The 23,336-nt window shown below is 42.1% G+C and overlaps 1 protein-coding gene across 1 annotated transcript in view; it reads left to right on the top strand.

Moving 5' to 3' along the window:
- LOC307148508 (utrophin-like) overlaps positions 1-23,336 on the top strand; it is a 57,247-nt gene that overhangs the window by 31,233 nt on the left and 2,678 nt on the right. Inside the window, exons 16-18 of the mRNA XM_079854118.1 lie at positions 489-527; positions 1,247-1,318; positions 2,471-2,594. Of these exons, the coding sequence (XP_079710244.1) occupies positions 489-527; positions 1,247-1,318; positions 2,471-2,594 (235 nt within the window). The remainder of the gene's footprint in view (positions 1-488; positions 528-1,246; positions 1,319-2,470; positions 2,595-23,336) is intronic.

Here is a 23,336-nt window from a genome sequence, read left to right as displayed (position 1 = left end):
TAGGTGAGTGTATTTATATTATATATTATACACACACACACACACACACACACACACACACACACACACACACACACACACACACACACACACAGGCCTATGTATATATATATATATCTTATTTCTTATGTGATTTATTTTATTTTGAAAATGATCACTATCCCTCAGTATCATTTCCACCACAATCAACAATTTTGCCATTAATAAAGTTCTTTAAAAATTAGCGTACTTGTTTATCATTTCAATACAGGCAGCAATTGAGATGTTTTGCAAATCGTATTAATTCATTTATTCAAATAAAATTAGATTTATTTCTTGTGACGGATATAGACTGTTGGACTCTTTTAAGTAGTGCAAGTGTGTTTTGAGGGCGCTTATTTTATAAAAGTTCATAAAAGTTGAAATGCCAGCGTGTGATTAACGCTCCGCAGGTCTTCTTGTTAACAGCTATGATATTTGCTTACTCTGCTGTCTGTGTTTTATTGCAGCCCAGTTGCATTTCTAAGCATATGTCCAGAGGAGTACGAGTGAGTATCTACAGCCTCTCCTCTCGTTCTGTGACCTTGTTTGAATCTCTTCTACTTCTTCATCCACTTCAGAACCATGAAATGACCTCAGGGAATTCAAGCTGTGTATTTGCTATTAATATGCAGTGGCCACAATTAAAATGTAGAATTTTTTTTTTTTTTATTACATACAAAATATCAAACCACTTTGCAGCTTTACTCAAATGCTGCACTGATTTTGCTGAAACCCTCAAAAGCTTTTCTCATTTTCCAGTGAGTTTTAGTGGATGCATAAAGTTCAAGCTGAGATAGTATAAAAAGGTGTGTTTATACTATTTTTCTTTTAAATAAATAATATTTTAAATAATGCAATGGCATTCAGACATTTTAAGTGTGTGTCTGGATTCATGTTGACACACTATAGATGCTGAAAGAGTATTCACACAGCAGGAAAGGTTTACTTAATTGGCAACACTGAAAAGGTTTCCATTGCAGTCTGCATCCTCTAATGCTTTAATATAAAGCACCTTCTTTTTCTCATCCTATTACAAGTGTCAAAGGACTGCTTAAAACGTTGTGCTTTAAGCCGAAATGTTTTGCCTGTTTCCTAACAAGCTGTTTTGCTGACTGTTTGACAGCCGCAAAGAAAAAAAAAGTATTCCTCAGATATTTCCCCATTATTTTACAGTTGGATACCTGCATCACAGGGAACTTTCTTTCACACATCTGTCCACTTTCAGGTCAACACAGAGAGATGGAGAATCTAGTGCCATCTTCCCTGTACCAGAAGCTCACCTGTCAACAGGAAAAATGTGAGTCGAGCCTGATAGTTTCGCTCATGTGCACACTCACTGTGACACCTGAACTAACAGACTGATGAGTGATCATTTGATTTGACCAGCACAAATAAATCTGTTTCATCCATCAGGACTAATTAAATACAGGGCACATAATGGCAGTGTTTAATCATAGTGATCCTGAGAATAATTATGCAAAATTTGTATAAGCATTGCCATAGATCTGTGCAGCAGTGTTATTTTAGTATCAGTGATATACTATTGAAGTTTTATTTTTATTCATTTTTTTCTTTATATTTTCTGTTCTGTTTTTGGTTGTCATTTTAATTAATTTTTTTTATTATTATTATGTCTAAATTGTTTTTTTTATTATTAATTTTGTATTTTTAGTATGTAAAAAACTAACTAAATAAAAATATGAAATGTTGCCTTGACAAATAGCTGAAATATATTAAGTTTTTAAAAATATTTTCTGTTTTAATTTTGACAAGTTTTAGTAAGTTTTGTCATGTTTATTATTATTTTTTTAAATGCCTATAGTTTTTTGTTAATTATTAGTTCAGGTTTAGATATTTTAGTACATCAAGTTCAACTTAATAAATATGAGAAATGTTGTCTCGGCAAATAGCTGAAATAAAAGAAGTTTAATGTTTTAATATTTTATTTCAGTTAAAGTTTATTTCAAGTGACAAGTTGTTTTATGAATTTAGTTTTGGTTTTAGTTAACTATAATATCCCTGCTTTGCTGTTAATTGCTTAATTACATGGACAGATTTTAAGCAAATAAGGCTTTATTATACACAATATTTCTTTTAATTTGTTGTCAGTCCCCATGCCACTGATTAATCACCGTACAAGTCATTTTTCGGCATAAATGTTTAATAAATAAATATGTTCCCGTAAACTTAATCTCTATAAACTTAAATTACAGAACAATGTGCTAAACCCTTTGGCTCTAAGTCAAATTTAAAAATGTGTCTCAGTTTATAAAGCTAATCTGTTTTAGGCAATAAAGGTTTCTTGGAATCCTTACCCATACATATGATAAATAAAAATATCAAAGCTTTCCTTTGAGAACACAGATAATTAATTACACATAATCTGTGATGCAAAATGCAATATTATCCGAAAAATGATCTGTGTCACCATGGTCATCTTTAATGGCAGGAGTGAAGAGCACATCCACACTCAGCTTCACGATGGACCAGCTACATGTGCTCATCAGAGCACAGCCGACTCTGAGATGATGATGAATGAGCTGGAACGTTCTCTGCAGTCTGGAGGCGGACAGGTACCACTGATGTGTTTCTGATGCCTCTGGTGGCCTGATGCCTTATGAATGCTAGCAAAACAGCTTCATCCCCCGGTTTCACAGACAAGATTTAAAGGGATAGTTCACCCAACAATTTACATTATACCATGATTTACTCACCCTTAAGCCATCTAAGGTGTACTGTGACTATCTTCTTTCAGATGAACACAATCAGAGTTTTATTTAAAAAAAAAAATCCTGGCTCTTCCAAGCTTTATAATGGTAGTGAATGGGGGGTGAGATTTTGAAGCCCCCAAAAATGCATCCATCCATGATAAAAAATAATCCATACGGCTCCAGGAGGGGGAAATACAGGCCTTCTGAAGCAAAGCGATGGGTTTTTGTAAGAAAAATATCCATATTTAAAACTTTTTTAGCTATAATAACTATAGCTCCGTACGCAGCGTTTTACAGCGAAAGAGTAACCCTTGACATGACGCATTGACGAACACGGAAGCGCAGAGGATAGAGCAAAACAAAACACCGGTTACAAATTAGAAGTCTAAAACGAGAAATTTTAAAGAGAAATGTCGGAGGATTTCGATATAAGAGAAGAGGAGCTTGAGTTTGTTGCACAGCCCTGTTTGTTTAAACCGCAAGAGGCGTCCAAGCTATACATCCTACGTCATACATTGCGTCAGGGGTTACTCTTGTGGCGCTAGTCGACTTGCACAGTATGCATATATGGTCATCTGCCGGAAGCTAGTTATCATAGCTAATAATTTTAGTTAATGATTTTTTTTTCTTACACAGATGCATCGCTTCACTTCAGAAGGCATTTACTAACCCCCTGGATCCGTATGGAGTACTTTAAAGGTGCTCTAAGCGATGTTGGGTGACGTCACTTCTTGTTGACGTTCGAAGTATTGTCAAACAAAATGGAAGCTAGCTCGACCCTCCCTCCTCCTCATCCCGTCCCCTCCCCCTGCCTTCTGTGCTTTTCCGATGTAAATTTGGGAGTTTGCGCGTTACTTCTCCTTTTCCCTATTCTTTGCTATTTGTTAATCGGAACGTTGTCTCTTTGGTCGTGTGTCGGCCATATCAAAATTCAAGAGAATATAATTCTAATGTTAGTCGTTGTTGTTGTCTAGGACATAGCTCCTCTAGCTAACTTCCCTCTTCATGCTTCTCTCCTCCACTCCCCACACCCCCCTTCATGTGCACACGCACTAACCCCCCACCCCCACCCCCAAATCATTCTTGTCGTTTATTGGCTGGAACACTGTTTGTTATGTTTCGTGGTCCAGGCTGGGCCAGTTTGTTTTTGTTGCCGTTTGTGGAGTCTGGGCTGTCTACAGAGCAATGTTGTTTTCGTCAACGATGACGATAACGAAATGATTTCGTTGACGCACCTTTTTTTATGACGATAACGCGACGATGACTAGCTAAAAATGGCTCTAAGTTGACTAAAACATGACGAGACGTTTTCGAGTTTTCGTTGACGAGACGAGACGGAACGAAAATTATTATAAGTCTGACATTCACAATGCATGTCATTTCTGCCTATTTTGCGTGAAATCTGTCTGTTTTGGCGCCGGACTGGACAAAAGCGAAACGAACTGCGTGAGCGACAGAAAGTGCGCGAGAGAGACCGAGTGTGTCTGCGCGCGAGAGAGACCGAAAGTGCGCGAGAGAGACCGAGTGTGTCTGCGCGCGAGAGAGACCGAAAGTGCGCGAGAGAGACCGAGTGTGTCTGCGCGCGAGAGAGACCGAAAGTGCGCGAGAGAGACCGAGTGTGTCCGAGCATTAGTTTAGTAGGCTAATTGGTACAAGTAATAATTATTATATAACTTAGATTATAACATAAATTATAACATAAATTATTATTTAACTAATTATATAATAAAGCCACAATTGCCAAAGTAAGAACGTTTTTATTCCTGGCTTTTTTGGAGTAAAACAGTGATTCCACTGTTACCACTTTATCTGTGTGTAATGTTGTAGTAGCTCAAAGTTTTTTGCTGTTTAAACCATTCCTTTATTACTGTGATTACTGGTGAAAATAGCCAATGTGCTGAAATTTTAGAAGAGCATCAATTCATGGAAAAAATATAACTTGAAATATGGGGATAAAAGGTTTCTGCCCAATGCGACAATGAAGTACAGCTTGGCAGCACTGCATCTCCATCAATGAGAAAGTCTAGTTTATTATGCAAAAGTTTTAAGGTTAACTGTTGTTTTATGAATTTCAACACTTGCTACAACCTGTCAAACCTAAGCCCATTTCCAATACTTTTAAACCTAAATTAATTTGTTAAAGACTACTTCTTTTTTTTTTTTTTTTACTAAAATTGACTAAAACTTGACTAAAACCTTTTTGCGTTTTCGTCGACTAAAACTTGACTAAAACCTTTTTGTGTTTTTGTCGACTAAAACTTGACTAAAACTATCAAGTTTATAAGTGACTAAAATGTGACTAAAACTAAAAAGCATTTTCGTCCAAAAGACTAAGACTAAGACTAAAACTAAAAGGGCTGCCAAAAACAACACTGCTACAGAGACCGCATTTTTTACAGTGTGAGGGGACAGGCAGCTAGCGGATAGTGAGGAGATGTTTGCTGTATGTGACAAAAAATGTTTCGGCCTAAAAAACGTGTGATATCGCTTAGAGCACCTTTAATAAAGGATGGTTGCATTTTTTGGCTCGCCGCCCATTCACGCGCATTATAAAGCTTGGAAGAGCCAGGATATTTTTAAATATATCTATGATTGTATTCGTCTGAAAGAAGAAAGTCATATACGCCAAGGATGGCTTGAGGGTGAGTAATTCATGGGATAATTTTCATTTTTGGGTGAATTAACCCTTTAAGCCTAGTCCCAGAATAACATGTCTTCACTGAAAGCAACTTGGTAAATGTGCACTGAAATATTTTAAAACATGCCATTGTTTGATATCAAGATGCACACCAGTAATGTTTTTTTCCTAGGGCACGTTTATAAAAGCCACTTTAATTTCCTAATTGAACTATGGCTTAATCCTGGCTTAATCTAAGCCCTGTCTGTGAAACTAGGCCAATATAGCCTACTATGGCTGCATCCGAAATAACATACTTCTGTAACAACATTGGCTATCGAATCATTCGTCGTTGGTTTGAATTAACAAATTCAAATACTCTGTGTTGCTAAAAACATTTCTTCCTGAATACAAAAGCTGGTGCACTTTGAACTCGTGAGTGCAAATCAGGCTTTGGCTCCAGCTAGTCGGCCAATTGACTTTTACGACACTAATTTCACCTCAGAGACATTCCGAACCCCCCCTTTCCCCTCTCTGGACCACAGAGAGATAACGAAACTTGAAACTTTCTACACACAGACACACACACACACACACACAAACATCCTCCTATAGAAATATAGTTTTAATGTATGTAACTCAGATTTGGGTTTGACCTTCCTGTATGCATGTTAGTAATTTGTTTGATCATATAATTATGATTTTCTAGAGGTGTGGTTTTGAAATGTATTCTTTAATCAATAGTGTTTTAGTTAGAGAAGGTTCACTAACATTCTCTGGCAATCCCTTCCCCCATGTGTTGAACTGTGTTTTATTGCCTAAAGGAATGTCCAGCAACAAAGATTTTTAGGAGTGGAGCAGAATTAACGTGGTAATCTTTACTCCTACTTAAATCCTACATTTTCTACTTAAATCCTAAATTTTCTATATGCATAACCACCGAAGAAATGTAAACATGGATGTAATTTCCCATCTCATAATTTTTCTTTTACGTGGTGTAGTTTGTGTATTCTGGTAAACTTTGGTAATAAGGTTAGACAAATCAGGTGTGTACCGTGTTTAGTTCCTCAAGCTTCATATCCATTTGTACCCATAGGGTACAACACATTTTGGGTAAATCTTATTTCTAGACATGTAACGAACTTTAAAATGCTTGTAAATATGCATATCTTATGTAACTTGATTTTCTTAATCTTCATATGACGTGTGTGATATCGTTGAAATTCTCTCAATCTAACAGAGTCGAATTTCGATAGCAGAATGAAGTAATGTGCATTATTTTACACTTTTTCATATTTCGGGAGCCGAACAGCTCAAAGCTCATCTCCTCATGACTCATCCGAGTGGGCGTGGCCCCAGAGACAAAGACATTTTTTCCCGCTTCAGACCTTTGGACGTTCATTGGTTGTTCGCGCGAACAGAGGCGTCAACCCATATTGTCCATAAAAGACCGACTCAGAAACTCCTCTCTCTCTCCTGTTTTTACGAACCCTCTTCTTCAGAAGACCCATGGCTCCCTTTTAGGGAGCATTCTTTCGTATTCGGACTCAGCGAAGCAAACGCAGCAAGCAACTTCAACTCAAAGAAAAGACTCTTTTGAAAATCCCGCGGCCGCGCTCACCTGAAGACGCATGAGAGAACAAAGGCCCATGCGCGCGCGCCTGCCTCATCCACAGACCACATGCAAGTCTCGAAATCTAAATGCTGTTTAAGGTTGCTTTCACTTTCGCTCGCTCATCCCTTCCTACTCTCCTTCCTCCTCCAAAACCCAAGTCCGGACCGGCTTCGGCCTGCTTCTTTTTATTTATTTCTTTTATGTTTTTCTATAGTCTAGTTTCGTTTTCCTCTTCGCCTCTGTTCATTCACGAGCTGAATGAACTTAGCCTGAATCATTCCCGGCAACTCTTTGAAGCTCCCGCGCTCGCACGCGCGCCGGAAGACAGCACGCGCACGCCTCCCCTCAGACGACTCGCGCTGCTTTTAAAGACACGCAGAACCCTGCGGTCCTACACACCTCATACAAAGAGAACCATATGCCATGCAAGTATCGATTATTGAATTGAACTTATGATGTGATTTCTTTGTTGTGTCTTAAGGGTTACTGTCTGTGATTTTGCCATAGCCAACTGCGATCTCTGATCGCAGATTTTTGCTTTCACTTCCGATCTCGTCCCCCATCCTTCTCTCCATCTCTCGCATCTTCCGATCTCTCTCTATCTATCTATCTATCTCTCTCTCTCTCATTTTCGTTATTCGTTATCTTGTATTGTTTAACTGTATTTGATGTACATAGACATATAATCCGTGTGTATTGTGTAGTTTGATATATTCCTTAGTTCGATGTATTGGTCCAATTATTAAATTCCATATGCCCTTGACTGACTCTGATTTAATTGCCCATGTTACTTAGTCCCTGAAATGTTCGATCTTAGCTATATGCTTTATCTTGGTAGGCTACGATTTAAGTAACCTAATTTTAGTCTACAGACACCGAGAGTGTCTTTTCAAGGCCTGGAAAAGATACTCTTTCTCGTGTTTGTAAGAAGGATAATTTTCCTTGAGAGTTAATTTAAAGTTACGTACAATCTGTTCGCTGGACAAACAGATTGTTTGATAACTAAATTAATTCCATTAAAGTTATCCCATAACTTCGAGCTGAAATAAGAACAATTGATGTATTAATGACGAACCATAACCCGTTATGGTAATCGTTCATATATCAATCTAGTTCAGCTGCGATAAATTAATGTAACTGTAACATACAAAATATTAATCATATTCATGATTAATTATTAAAATTCCCTATAGATCATTTGAGCTAATATTAATGTACGACCCATTGTTCTTACAGTTTTGGTGGAGAACGCGACGCATTTCAAACTTTGTTTATGGGCAATATTCAGTTTCAGTCTGTTTATATGGTTATTAATAATTTTTGCGCATTATGAAATTATGAATTTGTGAGTTAAGTCGCTAACGCGAACTCACTCCTAACTGTCCAAGGCAAAAAGCCGAAGTCAGTAGGCCTAACGTACATTTTAACAAGTTGCTAAAATATGCCTAGACGATTTTAGCACTGTTAAATGCTACGTACACTGCAGTATTTAATATTACAAATGTCCTGTTAAGAGATGAAGAAATATCTCTGCAGTTGATACATTTCTAATATTTGTTTTAAATCGCTGTGAACGAAGAATTCTCACGTGCGTACTACCGGTATTAATAAATATGTTTTCTAAGCGAGATTCCTTATTAAACATAGGCCTTGCATGCATGCTATATCGTTATTGAATTCGTGGTTAGTCCAGTGATATTCAACAAAACGGTAAACTCCTGGTTAACATTGACCTAGCTAATCAATCGAAAACCTAAATACACAAATCATAAAGTGCTATTTTGATAAATGTGTAATATGGGAGTCTAGCAACAGACGGAAAATTCCTGTTGCCCACATTTGAGTATTTGCGGCAAAGAAACCCCGCCATACTCTCCTGTGCAGTATTAATAGCACCAAAAGGTCCGCCGAGACCTCTGTCCTATTTGTGAGTGTTGCAGAAATCAGCGCGTGACGCGAGCTGAAAAGCTCTTAGCGTTTGAATCACATTGAAGTTGTGTAATTCCATTTACTAAACGCCAGAGGGCGTAAGTGGTTAGCAGCCTCAAATTACCCCTTTGCCCCCCTGATTTCCGCCTGCATGAGCGCAACAACGCCCACTGCGTGGCCAGTTATCAGATAACGCTCTCTTTACGGCTGAATTCATTTCCCTGTGAATTAATGTTTAAACTCTAAATAACTATTCGCATTTATAGCTTTGCTCGTGCGATTATTATTTTGTGTTAGACAATTTTCCTGCTTTTGGACTGATACATTTACTCTGAGTTTGGTTCAAACAAGATTTGGATTAAAACTCAGATTAAATCTCAGCCATTCCCTTAGAGGAAACAACGGCACCTAGTGGCCGCCACCCGCGAGGTCGGTTCACTCAGCTCTCTTTCCTCTCTTTTCAAATCCTTTCGTGAATTGTTTACTTCTACTTTTCTCTTTTGGTTATCTTAATAAATTATTGATGAGACTTCACTGTTAACATTAATTTTTATGGGATATTATTCTGAGTTCTCCGTTTCTTTACATGCTCATTTAAATTTGATTTGAACTAGTTTGAATTTTAAATTTAAATTGAGTTGTCTATTCAGCCACTGGTATCCACTTGGAGGAAACAGCGCCACCGTGTGGCCTTGTGGATACTAAGTCGGCATCACTGTTTCCCTCCTTTCACTCTTTTATATCGTCTTCCTCTCCTGATTATTTTTATAAATAGGACTGATACTTTAGGGTATCTGGATTATTATAAGAGATCATTCTTATTTTTACATTTCCTTACATGCTTATTTTAAATTTTAATTTAAACAAGTTTTGAATTTTTAATTTGAATTAAGTTTTATGTTTGGCAGGTTGAGCACAGAGAGGGAGCACGCCCCCTTGTGGTGAAAACCAGCTACTGCGGCCTGCTTCTCCCGTGTTTCAATCCTGTTCCTTTCTATTTTGATTTTTAAATTTTTATTTATTTATTTTTTTTTCCTATTATTTTATTCCTACTGTTATTCTTTTCCTTCTCTCTTTCGGGTTAGGTCATTTTGATAATTAACATTATCATAACTTCCTATTGTTTTATCATTATTTAGTAAAACCTTTGACTCTCCTTTCTACATACATAACTACTCAATTGGTTTTAAACAAGCAAGCCTTAATTCACTTTAAGTTTCCCTTGTTCATCCTTCTGTGTATTTATTGTAGTACTCCCTTTGTGATCTGACAGCCATCTCTGCTTGGTCTCCGGCAAGCGAGCTCACCTGTCCGACGCTACCTGACACTGGCCGTGTGTCTCGGACTCTTCCGAATCTCGTACCTCCGGTTGTGGCACGCCACCCCTACATCAGCAATTTGGCCCGCCAAATGGTTAAGTCAACGTCAGCGACACACAAGGCAATTTTGAGACAATCACTCGAACTGGGGTCTGCTGAAAGGACCACTCCGAAAGGAGAGTTCCGAGGAAAACTCAATCTTTCCGTGCCGTCTGATGATTGACACCTTGGCGTTGCCACTTTGTGTTTAAAGTCGCAAGTGGTTTGAGTGGGCACACCGTGGTACCGAGAGACGAGGTTGCCCGGGAGCACTGCGGTCAAGTGTTGGAGAACTGTCGGAGAGGTTGACCGAGCCACTGGTTTCCACCTGAGTGGCCTCAATTCACATCAGGTAAACTAAATGTGATAAAACCCATTCTCTTAGTATAAGCCCCAGAATATTAGATATTCCCCCGGATATATTTTAAGTGTTTTGACCCACCTTTCCTCTCCAAGCCACACCCTCTTCCTAGGCTTCCTGCCCCGATAGCCCCACTCACCTGTTGGCCCTATCCTAAACCCTAGCAGTGGTAATAGCTTAGGTCTCGTTACCCTCTCTAACACGTACCGTGTTACTGTTCTGTTTCATTTAATTCCAGACCTAGTCATCACTAGTGTTTTGTTTCACTTTGATCTTTTCTATCCTTTGTTTTGTTGTGATTTGTTTCTTTCAGTTCACCTAAAGACAGTAACCTGTGAGAGCCACCAAAGAAAACTGAATAAGTAGAGCGACAACCAGAGCCGGCGTCACAACACGTGACCCGCCAGGCTACTGCCTGCCAAAATCTCTAGTTTGGGTCCTTCGACCCAAGTCAATTGGCTCCGCTAACTGTCTAACTGTGCATCAGTTAGCCCAAAATTCTCATAAACGGCATAGCCCGTATGAGTATAGCTCTTTAACCTTAGAACAAACTTGCATTGGTCTCTTTGTGTGTGTGCTGTGCTTCTCTCGCCTACAGTGAAGCCAATATGTCCCGTGCATCCAGTCCCGCGGTCCGTCGGGAGCACTTAGCGACATGGCTAAAAGCGACAACGAGCACCTTCCTGCCCAAGGAAGCCAGTGACCTGCAGCATCTGAACCAAACGCAGCTGGACACTGAGCTGGACCAGCTGATGGCACAGGATCCTAGCCAGAGTTACACCCACAAAGAACTCGCCAGGATCACCGGGACCCTAGCTCACCTCCTCGTCGCCCAGGCACGGCTCAGCGAACGGAGCAACATCGACCTGGAGCAGCAAGCCGCAGCGCTAAAGCTTCAAGCGGACGAGGCCCGGAAGGACCAGGCCAGAACCCAGAGCCGTCTAGATCAGCTCCTCCTCGAGACCCAGTACCAGCGCGAGAAAGAGGACGCCACAGATCCAGAGCTACAGAAAGAAGTAGAAAGACTTCAATATACCCTGCAAGATCTTCGCCTTGACACAGACCAAAGAGAACAGTCGGCGAAAGAAACCAGAAGAGAACTCGACGAAAAACTCCAACAAGGTGAAGCTCTCCTTGCAAGAGCAGAGACTGAAATAAAAGACAGAGATGCTAAAGCCAGGGCCTGCGAGAAACACTTGCAAGCGGCCCGAGCTGAGATCCATGAGCTTACTCTGCAGAAACACGATCTCAAAGACGAGCTTGACATTGTTCACAGAGAGCTGAAACATTCTTACAGACTGCAGAGTAGCTGGAACGGAGAAACACACATCACAGAGTTTCTCCCGGCCCGCCACTCCAATTCTTTCAGCCAAGAACCCAGAGCTGAAAAGGTAGATGTAAGCCCACGGCTCAAGACATCACCAGCCAGCTTTCCAGAACACCTGTCAGCAGCAAAAGGGGGAGGACCCCTTCAGACAACCCATGCCACTAACCACGGCACGACCCCCCGAGAACTTGACAAGCTAGCTCGAAACATTCCTATGTTCGATCCAGATTCTGCAGAAGGTCGTGACGTTCATGCTTATTTAAAAGACATCGACTTTCACTTGCAAACTGTCGCCAACATGACAGCTTGGGACAATTTGTATCTGTTAAGAATAACGGCTAGAAGTGATGTTCGTAGCTTCCTAGACCGTCAACCTCAGACTGTCAAAACGGACGTCCAACAATTACGGCAAGCTTTGATCCGTGAATTCTCTGATCCAGACTCCGATCAAGGTTTCTTCGCTGCTGTAGACCTCAAGCAAGGTCGGCGTGAACACCCCCAGACCTACTACAACCGACTCCGACAAGTCTTCTTCGGAGCACGGAATGAGCCCGGGATGGAACAGGACATCAACTTTAAGACTCTGTTCCTCAGAAACCTACATCCCACTTTAAGTTACCATTTGGGCGTGGCCGTGTGCCCACGTAGCATGTCTACACAACAGCTGCGAGAACTAGCCCATAAAGCTTACACCAAGCAAAAGACTATTTCTGAAAAGACTGTGAAAAACCCCACAATCTATTCTGTCTCTGAACACTGTTCAAAACTGACTTTAGAGTGTGTCCCACAACACCACAGTCACAGACATTTTTACAGAGAGTCACGACCGTTCCAAACCAGCAGAGGGCAACACAATCGCGGTGGTGCTCGTCCAAAGCACCAGAGCGAGCGCTCTAAAAGATTCCGGGAAACCGGCCGGCGACCCAAGAAGAGCCGATCTCCACCGTCCAGGACAACAAGCCCCGACAGAGAGTGGAACCACTCTCGACACGACACTGGTAAGCTCAAGCCTGAGCTCACATCAGATAACCACAGTGCATCCACGTCTGAGACAGCAGAGATCCTAAAGGTGCTGAAAGAGCTTCTTCACCAGAAACGTTGCAAGAAAGACAAGAAGGACGAGCCAGACATCTTATGCCTAAGCATAAGAACTGAAACCAAACCGTCTGTCCGCCATCTGACTGAGCCAAGCACCTCGAACACTGCTCATCATCCACAGACCACAGAGCTAACTGTCACATCACAACGTGACAGCATCACCCAAGCTCCACAGCTGACAGCTGCACACCATGAACGAAACAGCACACCTCCTCACACCAGGTACCAAAATACCAAGGTACCAGAAAACGCTGTTCTGTCTAACTGCCTCCACAGCAAGCTACACGAGACCGGTCCTAACCACCCAACGACCGTCACACCTGCCATGCCAACATTCCTGGGCAACCTAATCAAAAAGGGGGTGGCCCAAAAACTCTACCTGAACATCACGTTGGAAGAGGAAGTGAGCATGGAAGCCCTGATCGACACAGGATCAGACATTACGGTGATCTCAAATCAACTTTTCAAGAGACTCCAATTTGAAGCTAAGAGACGAGATCAAACTCTTACACCTCAAACTTGTGAACTGAACGTACAGTCATACAGTCAACATGACATCCGGCTCGAACAGGTAGCCCACATTCACCTGACGATTGGTCCTTTGAGTCTAGTCCATCCCGTGTTCATCTCAAAAATTGACACTTTTCCGTTCCTCATCGGCAGAGACCTTCTAGATCGTTTTGAACCGTTACTGGACTTGAAACAGCTCAAAGTCTGGGCTCAAGTACGAGAACTTTGCCCCCTCCAGTCACAGCCAGACGGTCAGGTCACAAAGGTCACAGAGTTCATGGGAACTCCCACAGCCAGCCAGCAAGACACAGACTCAGCACCAACTGAAGGTTCGAATCCGCTACCCTGCACCTTACAGCCCACCAAAGACTTTGACACTTGCTGCCTCAATGTCATGACTGACCTGCAGCGACATGACCTCATTCAAGCCAGTGCCAAGCCTGGTGCATTAAACAACAAGCTGTGGTCACTTTCAACCCACCCACCCACCCTAGAGGTTGAAAAGCTTACACACAGCATAAGAACTTTACAAGATCAACTGCCTACTTCAGAGCCGCTTACGCTGGCTCCGCTGTTTGCAAAGACAACCATAACTGACATGCGGGCTTCTGACATCCACATAAAGACTTTAAATGCCCACCTCTCAAAACCCTCCAACCACCCTCGCATGCCGTCTGACCTCACTGACAACCAGTGCCTCAGACCACTGCATAACACAACGCACATGCTGCGCGTACAGAACAACATTATGAGTTGTGCACCGATTGACATCACAATGCCAAGGCTTGTACTGCCACGGCGCACAAAGGGGGATAAACTGCTAATGTTCGTCTATAACGCATCATGTGCTGCACAACGCAACACCAGAGACACTGACGAGACACTGAAGCAAGCGACAAGCCGACAGCAAGATGTGGCAAAACATGGGACAAGGCGAACTAAACCCAGTCGCCGCCCACAAAGTAAAAAGACTGCCCTGTCCAATCAAAGACAACCCTTGCTGGCTTCTTCCTCCCCTTTCTCTCTCTCTCTCCCTGTTGTCTGTGCCAGGTTGCTGCTGTGGTTCGCCATGCTGTACTGTTTGCCAACCAGAGGACAGCTGCCACCGAGAGAACGACCGAGACCCCAGATCACTGACGGCAGGACCTACCCCCAGCAAGTGCATGTTCGACTCATCCAGCCCCGCCCGGTCTACAGAGCACACCACCCCAGCTCCGTAGCCCAATACATCTGGACAAGTGTCCGGCGGACAGAGGACTCCCTCTCTCACGCCGAGGCCAAGGTCGAACACATGTTCAACCAACTTGAGAAAGTGACTGTTGCACAATCGGGACTCCTAAGCACCAACCACCACTCCAGCCAGTTCCTGGGAGCATTGCTCAGAACCGGAGCTGCTGCCAGAACTCTGTTTAACATTGGTGTGTCCAGTGTAAATGCAGCGAACCAGACCGCAAACTCCATGAAGCCGCAGTTTACTGTCTTACAGAGTGACTTTGTCCAGACTCAGCTGGTTACAGTGCCAACGACAGACATGCTGTGGGAGGTTAGCTCCTCCAATGACAGCATAGCCACAGGTGTAATCCCACCATACCTGATACTAAGCCTGATGCTAACTGTGCTGGTTTCCGCCATCAACACGCCAGCTGACTTTCTACAAAAACACCTGGCCTACTCTCTGGGTAGCACCATCTCACTCTGCGTCGATCCCGAGCAGAGAGAAGTGGGCCTTCTCCTAAATCCGCCTATCATCGAGTCAAGCCAAGTCTACAGACTTACAGACATTTGCAAGGTCAGGTTTTGGGAAAACAACACCCACCTCAAGATAAGCCCTCCAGACGTGGTGGCCTACCACGATGGCGACACACAACGGTACTCAGCTCCAAACCTACACCTGTGTACTATGACCAAAGACATTTGTTATCTCTGCCTTAGCAAACCCTTACTCAGAGACAACGCTGAAGAAATCTGCGGGTTGCACCCCCTGGTCAGCAAAGTCACCCACACACAAGCAGAGATAGCAGGTGAAAGGTGGCGTGCTAACGCACCTGTGCACACCGCCACTGTCACTCACGACCAGCATGACACAACCAGCCGTGTCAACATGCTCAACCAGAAAATGGGACTTCAAGTACTGAAAGGTGTCATCCTACACCTTGATGGCCTGACATGGTACCAGCTTCCCAGCAAAGAGTACCAGACAGCACTGAAACTACCATCCTCCAAAAACTTCAACGTCACCTTGAATCCAGGACTGGAACTCCGTAGTGAGAAAAGGGGGTCCCAACTCATGGACATTGCTCCTGCCAACAAAGCCCTCCGAGCACCGGCTCGACGGCCCGTTCTGAACACTTCATCTGCGGTCCGAGGCTGGAACGCCGCCGACATTGGGCTGTGCACCTTTGCAGGTAATCAGCCACACCCTAACACTAGGTTGGTCTCCATCCTGTACAGAAGACTCAACGAGATGCGATGCAGCCAAGTGCACGAAAGCTGTGTCCAAAGGTTTCAGACGGAATCCCCAGAAAGGGGGTGTCAAGTCAGAGACCACGCCGAACCTCATCGAGCTGAATCCTCAGCTCCAAGCACCACCTGCCTTCCTACCGTCATGATCCACCTGCTACACGACTGTCATGATTCACCTGCCATGTGACCATTGTGATGATTGTCGTCCGACGATGTCCACACGGACTTCACCGGACGAAAAGGGGGAATATGTAACAACATTGGCTATCGAATCATTCGTCGTTGGTTTGAATTAACAAATTCAAATACTCTGTGTTGCTAAAAACATTTCTTCCTGAATACAAAAGCTGGTGCACTTTGAACTCGTGAGTGCAAATCAGGCTTTGGCTCCAGCTAGTCGGCCAATTGACTTTTACGACACTAATTTCACCTCAGAGACATTCCGAACCCCCCCTTTCCCCTCTCTGGACCACAGAGAGATAACGAAACTTGAAACTTTCTACACACAGACACACACACACACACACACAAACATCCTCCTATAGAAATATAGTTTTAATGTATGTAACTCAGATTTGGGTTTGACCTTCCTGTATGCATGTTAGTAATTTGTTTGATCATATAATTATGATTTTCTAGAGGTGTGGTTTTGAAATGTATTCTTTAATCAATAGTGTTTTAGTTAGAGAAGGTTCACTAACATTCTCTGGCAATCCCTTCCCCCATGTGTTGAACTGTGTTTTATTGCCTAAAGGAATGTCCAGCAACAAAGATTTTTAGGAGTGGAGCAGAATTAACGTGGTAATCTTTACTCCTACTTAAATCCTACATTTTCTACTTAAATCCTAAATTTTCTATATGCATAACCACCGAAGAAATGTAAACATGGATGTAATTTCCCATCTCATAATTTTTCTTTTACGTGGTGTAGTTTGTGTATTCTGGTAAACTTTGGTAATAAGGTTAGACAAATCAGGTGTGTACCGTGTTTAGTTCCTCAAGCTTCATATCCATTTGTACCCTATAGGGTACAACACATTTTGGGTAAATCTTATTTCTAGACATGTAACGAACTTTAAAATGCTTGTAAATATGCATATCTTATGTAACTTGATTTTCTTAATCTTCATATGACGTGTGTGATATCGTTGAAATTCTCTCAATCTAACAGAGTCGAATTTCGATAGCAGAATGAAGTAATGTGCATTATTTTACACTTTTTCATATTTCGGGAGCCGAACAGCTCAAAGCTCATCTCCTCATGACTCATCCGAGTGGGCGTGGCCCCAGAGACAAAGACATTTTTTCCCGCTTCAGACCTTTGGACGTTCATTGGTTGTTCGCGCGAACAGAGGCGTCAACCCATATTGTCCATAAAAGACCGACTCAGAAACTCCTCTCTCTCTCCTGTTTTTACGAACCCTCTTCTTCAGAAGACCCATGGCTCCCTTTTAGGGAGCATTCTTTCGTATTCGGACTCAGCGAAGCAAACGCAGCAAGCAACTTCAACTCAAAGAAAAGACTCTTTTGAAAATCCCGCGGCCGCGCTCACCTGAAGACGCATGAGAGAACAAAGGCCCATGCGCGCGCGCCTGCCTCATCCACAGACCACATGCAAGTCTCGAAATCTAAATGCTGTTTAAGGTTGCTTTCACTTTCGCTCGCTCATCCCTTCCTACTCTCCTTCCTCCTCCAAAACCCAAGTCCGGACCGGCTTCGGCCTGCTTCTTTTTATTTATTTCTTTTATGTTTTTCTATAGTCTAGTTTCGTTTTCCTCTTCGCCTCTGTTCATTCACGAGCTGAATGAACTTAGCCTGAATCATTCCCGGCAACTCTTTGAAGCTCCCGCGCTCGCACGCGCGCCGGAAGACAGCACGCGCACGCCTCCCCTCAGACGACTCGCGCTGCTTTTAAAGACACGCAGAACCCTGCGGTCCTACACACCTCATACAAAGAGAACCATATGCCATGCAAGTATCGATTATTGAATTGAACTTATGATGTGATTTCTTTGTTGTGTCTTAAGGGTTACTGTCTGTGATTTTGCCATAGCCAACTGCGATCTCTGATCGCAGATTTTTGCTTTCACTTCCGATCTCGTCCCCCATCCTTCTCTCCATCTCTCGCATCTTCCGATCTCTCTCTCTCTATCTATCTATCTCTCTCTCTCTCATTTTCGTTATTCGTTATCTTGTATTGTTTAACTGTATTTGATGTACATAGACATATAATCCGTGTGTATTGTGTAGTTTGATATATTCCTTAGTTCGATGTATTGGTCCAATTATTAAATTCCATATGCCCTTGACTGACTCTGATTTAATTGCCCATGTTACTTAGTCCCTGAAATGTTCGATCTTAGCTATATGCTTTATCTTGGTAGGCTACGATTTAAGTAACCTAATTTTAGTCTACAGACACCGAGAGTGTCTTTTCAAGGCCTGGAAAAGATACTCTTTCTCGTGTTTGTAAGAAGGATAATTTTCCTTGAGAGTTAATTTAAAGTTACGTACAATCTGTTCGCTGGACAAACAGATTGTTTGATAACTAAATTAATTCCATTAAAGTTATCCCATAACTTTGAGCTGAAATAAGAACAATTGATGTATTAATGACGAACCATAACCCGTTATGGTAATCGTTCATATATCAATCTAGTTCAGCTGCGATAAATTAATGTAACTGTAACATACAAAATATTAATCATATTCATGATTAATTATTAAAATTCCCTATAGATCATTTGAGCTAATATTAATGTACGACCCATTGTTCTTACACTTCCCTATTATATATTTCACAAAAAACCTAAAAAGAGTAGTGTGTCCAAATTCACAGTATTCATAAAAAGGACAAAAAGTACTACATATTTCCGATGAGATTCTGAAGTGTGCATCCAATTGACACTTTACAATCACATGAGGCCATGGCAGAAGATTTGTGAATAACTGACACTGATAGATCACATGACAAGTACCCGGAAAGTACCCTGAAAAGTACCCGGATGACTTACTACTTCCGGCGAGGTTCTGAAGAACAAATTTGATGGACACTTTACTTTCCCATGAGGCCACGGGAGAGAATTTATGAATGGAAGTGAAGCGATGCAACTGATGATGTAGGTCACATGATAATGATAACATGGCGGATGTAGTGCGTTCCAATTTCATTCATACTACACACACTCATGCTATATAGAACATACTTTTCAACAGTCGCAAAGTTTGAAACCAAATTTAGTACCTATAAGTGACGGTATAAAATTTTCATTACGATGATTGCTGAAGCTTTTACCATGGTATACAGTATTATCACAATATTGAAATAAGTTGTACAAAAAAGTGTTGTAAAATTCAGGTTTAATAGCTATTTCTTAAAAAAACAAAACATTTAAATACAATAAAACAATACTATATATATATACACTCACCTAAAGGATTATTAGGAACACCTGTTCAATTTCTCATTAATGCAATTATCTAATCAACCAATCACATGGCAGTTGCTTCAATGCATTTAGGGGTGTGGTCCTGGTCAAGACAATCTCCTGAACTCCAAACTGAATGTCAGAATGGGAAAGAAAGGTGATTTAAGCAATTTTGAGCGTGGCATGGTTGTTGGTGCCAGACGGGCCGGTCTGAGTATTTCACAATCTGCTCAGTTACTGGGATTTCCACGCACAACCATTTCTAGGGTTTACAAAGAATGGTGTGAAAAGGGAAAAACATCCAGTATGCGGCAGTCCTGTGGGCGAAAATGCCTTGTTGATGCTAAAGGTCAGAGGAGAATGGGCCGACTGATTCAAGCTGATAGAAGAGCAACTTTGACTGAAATAACCACTCGTTACAACCGAGGTATGCATCAAAGCATTTGTGAAGCCACAACACGCACAACCTTGAGGCGGATGGGCTACAAGAGCAGAAGACCCCACCGGGTACCACTCATCTCCACTACAAATAGGAAAAAGAGGCTACAATTTGCACAAGCTCACCAAAATTGGACAGTTGAAGACTGGAAAAATGTTGCCTGGTCTGATGAGTCTCGATTTCTGTTGAGACATTCAGATGGTAGAGTCAGAATTTGGCGCAAACAAAATGAGAACATGGATCCATCATGCCTTGTTACCACTGTGCAGGCTGGTGGTGGTGGTGTAATGGTGTGGGGGATGTTTTCTTGGCACACTTTAGGCCCCTTAGTGCCAATTGGGCATCGTTTAAATGCCACGGCCTACCTGAGCATTGTTTCTGACCATGTCCATCTCTTTATGACCACCATGTACCCATCCTCTGATGGCTACTTCCAGCAGGATAATGCACCATGTCACAAAGCTCGAATCATTTCAAATTGGTTTCTTGAACATGACAATGAGTTCACTGTACTAAAATGGCCCCCAGACGTCAACAGATCTCAACCCAATAGAGCATCTTTGGGATGTGGTGGAACGGGAGCTTCGTGCCCTGGATGTGCATCCCACAAATCTCCATCAACTGCAAGATGCTATCCTATCAATATGGGCCAACATTTCTAAAGAATGCTTTCAGCACCTTGTTGAATCAATGCCACGTAGAATTAAGGCAGTTCTGAAGGCGAAAGGGGGTCAAACACAGTATTAGTATGGTGTTCCTAATAATCCTTTAGGTGAGTGTATATACACTCACCTAAAGGATTATTAGGAACACCTGTTCAATTTCTCATTAATGCAATTATCTAATCAACCAATCACATGGCAGTTGCTTCAATGCATTTAGGGGTGTGGTCCTGATCAAGACAATTTCCTGAACTCTAAACTGAATGTCAGAATGGGAAAGAAAGGTGATTTAAGCAATTTTGAGCGTGGCATGGTTGTTGGTGCCAGACGGGCCGGTCTGAGTATTTCACAATCTGCTCAGTTACTGGGATTTCCACGCACAACCATTTCTAGGGTTTACAAAGAATGGTGTGAAAAGGGAAAAACATCCAGTATGCGGCAGTCCTGTGGGCGAAAATGCCTTGTTGATGCTAAAGGTCAGAGGAGAATGGGCCGACTGATTCAAGCTGATAGAAGAGCAACTTTGACTGAAATAACCACTCGTTACAACCGAGGTATGCATCAAAGCATTTGTGAAGCCACAACACGCACAACCTTGAGGCGGATGGGCTACAAGAGCAGAAGACCCCACCGGGTACCACTCATCTCCACTACAAATAGGAAAAAGAGGCTACAATTTGCACAAGCTCACCAAAATTGGACAGTTGAAGACTGGAAAAATGTTGCCTGGTCTGATGAGTCTCGATTTCTGTTGAGACATTCAGATGGTAGAGTCAGAATTTGGCGCAAACAAAATGAGAACATGGATCCATCATGCCTTGTTACCACTGTGCAGGCTGGTGGTGGTGGTGTAATGGTGTGGGGGATGTTTTCTTGGCACACTTTAGGCCCCTTAGTGCCAATTGGGCATCGTTTAAATGCCACGGCCTACCTGAGCATTGTTTCTGACCATGTCCATCTCTTTATGACCACCATGTACCCATCCTCTGATGGCTACTTCCAGCAGGATAATGCACCATGTCACAAAGCTCGAATCATTTCAAATTGGTTTCTTGAACATGACAATGAGTTCACTGTACTAAAATGGCCCCCAGACGTCAACAGATCTCAACCCAATAGAGCATCTTTGGGATGTGGTGGAACGGGAGCTTCGTGCCCTGGATGTGCATCCCACAAATCTCCATCAACTGCAAGATGCTATCCTATCAATATGGGCCAACATTTCTAAAGAATGCTTTCAGCACCTTGTTGAATCAATGCCACGTAGAATTAAGGCAGTTCTGAAGGCGAAAGGGGGTCAAACACAGTATTAGTATGGTGTTCCTAATAATCCTTTAGGTGAGTGTATATACACTCACCTAAAGGATTATTAGGAACACCTGTTCAATTTCTCATTAATGCAATTATCTAATCAACCAATCACATGGCAGTTGCTTCAATGCATTTAGGGGTGTGGTCCTGATCAAGACAATCTCCTGAACTCTAAACTGAATGTCAGAATGGGAAAGAAAGGTGATTTAAGCAATTTTGAGCGTGGCATGGTTGTTGGTGCCAGACGGGCCGGTCTGAGTATTTCACAATCTGCTCAGTTACTGGGATTTCCACGCACAACCATTTCTAGGGTTTACAAAGAATGGTGTGAAAAGGGAAAAACATCCAGTATGCGGCAGTCCTGTGGGCGAAAATGCCTTGTTGATGCTAGAGGTCAGAGGAGAATGGGCCGATTGATTCAAGCTGATAGAAGAGCAACTTTGACTGAAATAACCACTCGTTACAACCGAGGTATGCAGTAAAGCATTTGTGAAGCCACAACACGCACAACCTTGAGGCGGATGGGCTACAACAGCAGAAGACCCCACCGGGTACCACTCATCTCCACTACAAATAGGAAAAAGAGGCTACAATTTGCACGAGTTCACCAAAATTGGACAGTTGAAGACTGGAAAAATGTTGCCTGGTCTGATGAGTCTCGATTTCTGTTGAGACATTCAGATGGTAGAGTCAGAATTTGGCGTAAACAGAATGAGAACATGGATCCATCATGCCTTGTTACCACTGTGCAGGCTGGTGGTGGTGGTGTAATGGTGTGGGGGATGTTTTCTTGGCACACTTTAGGCCCCTTAGTGCCAATTGGGCATCGTTTAAATACCACGGCCTACCTGAGCATTGTTTCTGACCATGTCCATCCCTTTATGACCACCATGTACCCATCCTCTGATGGCTACTTCCAGCAGGATAATGCACCATGTCACAAAGCTCGAATCATTTCAAAATGGTTTCTTGAACATGACAATGAGTTCACTGTACTAAAATGGCCCCCACAGTCACCAGATCTCAACCCAATAGAGCATCTTTGGGATGTGGTGGAACAGGAGCTTCGTGCCCTGGATGTGCATCCCACAAATCTCCATCAACTGCAAGATGCTATCCTATTAATATGGGCCAACATTTCTAAAGAATGCTTTCAGCACCTTGTTGAATCAATGCCACGTAGAATTAAGGCAGTTCTGAAGGCGAAAGGGGGTCAAACACAGTATTAGTATGGTGTTCCTAATAATCCTTTAGGTGAGTGTGTATATATATATATATATATATATATATATAAGTAAACATGTTTCAAACAGATTTATGTGCAAACGAATTATAAAGAACAATAGGTAACTTTTTACAATAAGGTCTCATTAGTTAACATTAGTTAATGCATTAACTAACATTAACAATGAGATATATTTATTTATTTTTTTACAGAAATCATTATTCTTTGTCAACGTTAGTTAAAAAAATCTTTATCTCATGT

Source organism: Squalius cephalus, assembly GCF_949319135.1.
Source record: "Squalius cephalus genome assembly, chromosome: 20".
NCBI classification, from domain to species: Eukaryota; Metazoa; Chordata; class Actinopteri; order Cypriniformes; family Leuciscidae; genus Squalius; species Squalius cephalus.
Note: the sequence above shows the minus strand (reverse complement) of the source record. Positions and strands in the feature narration are given on the sequence as shown.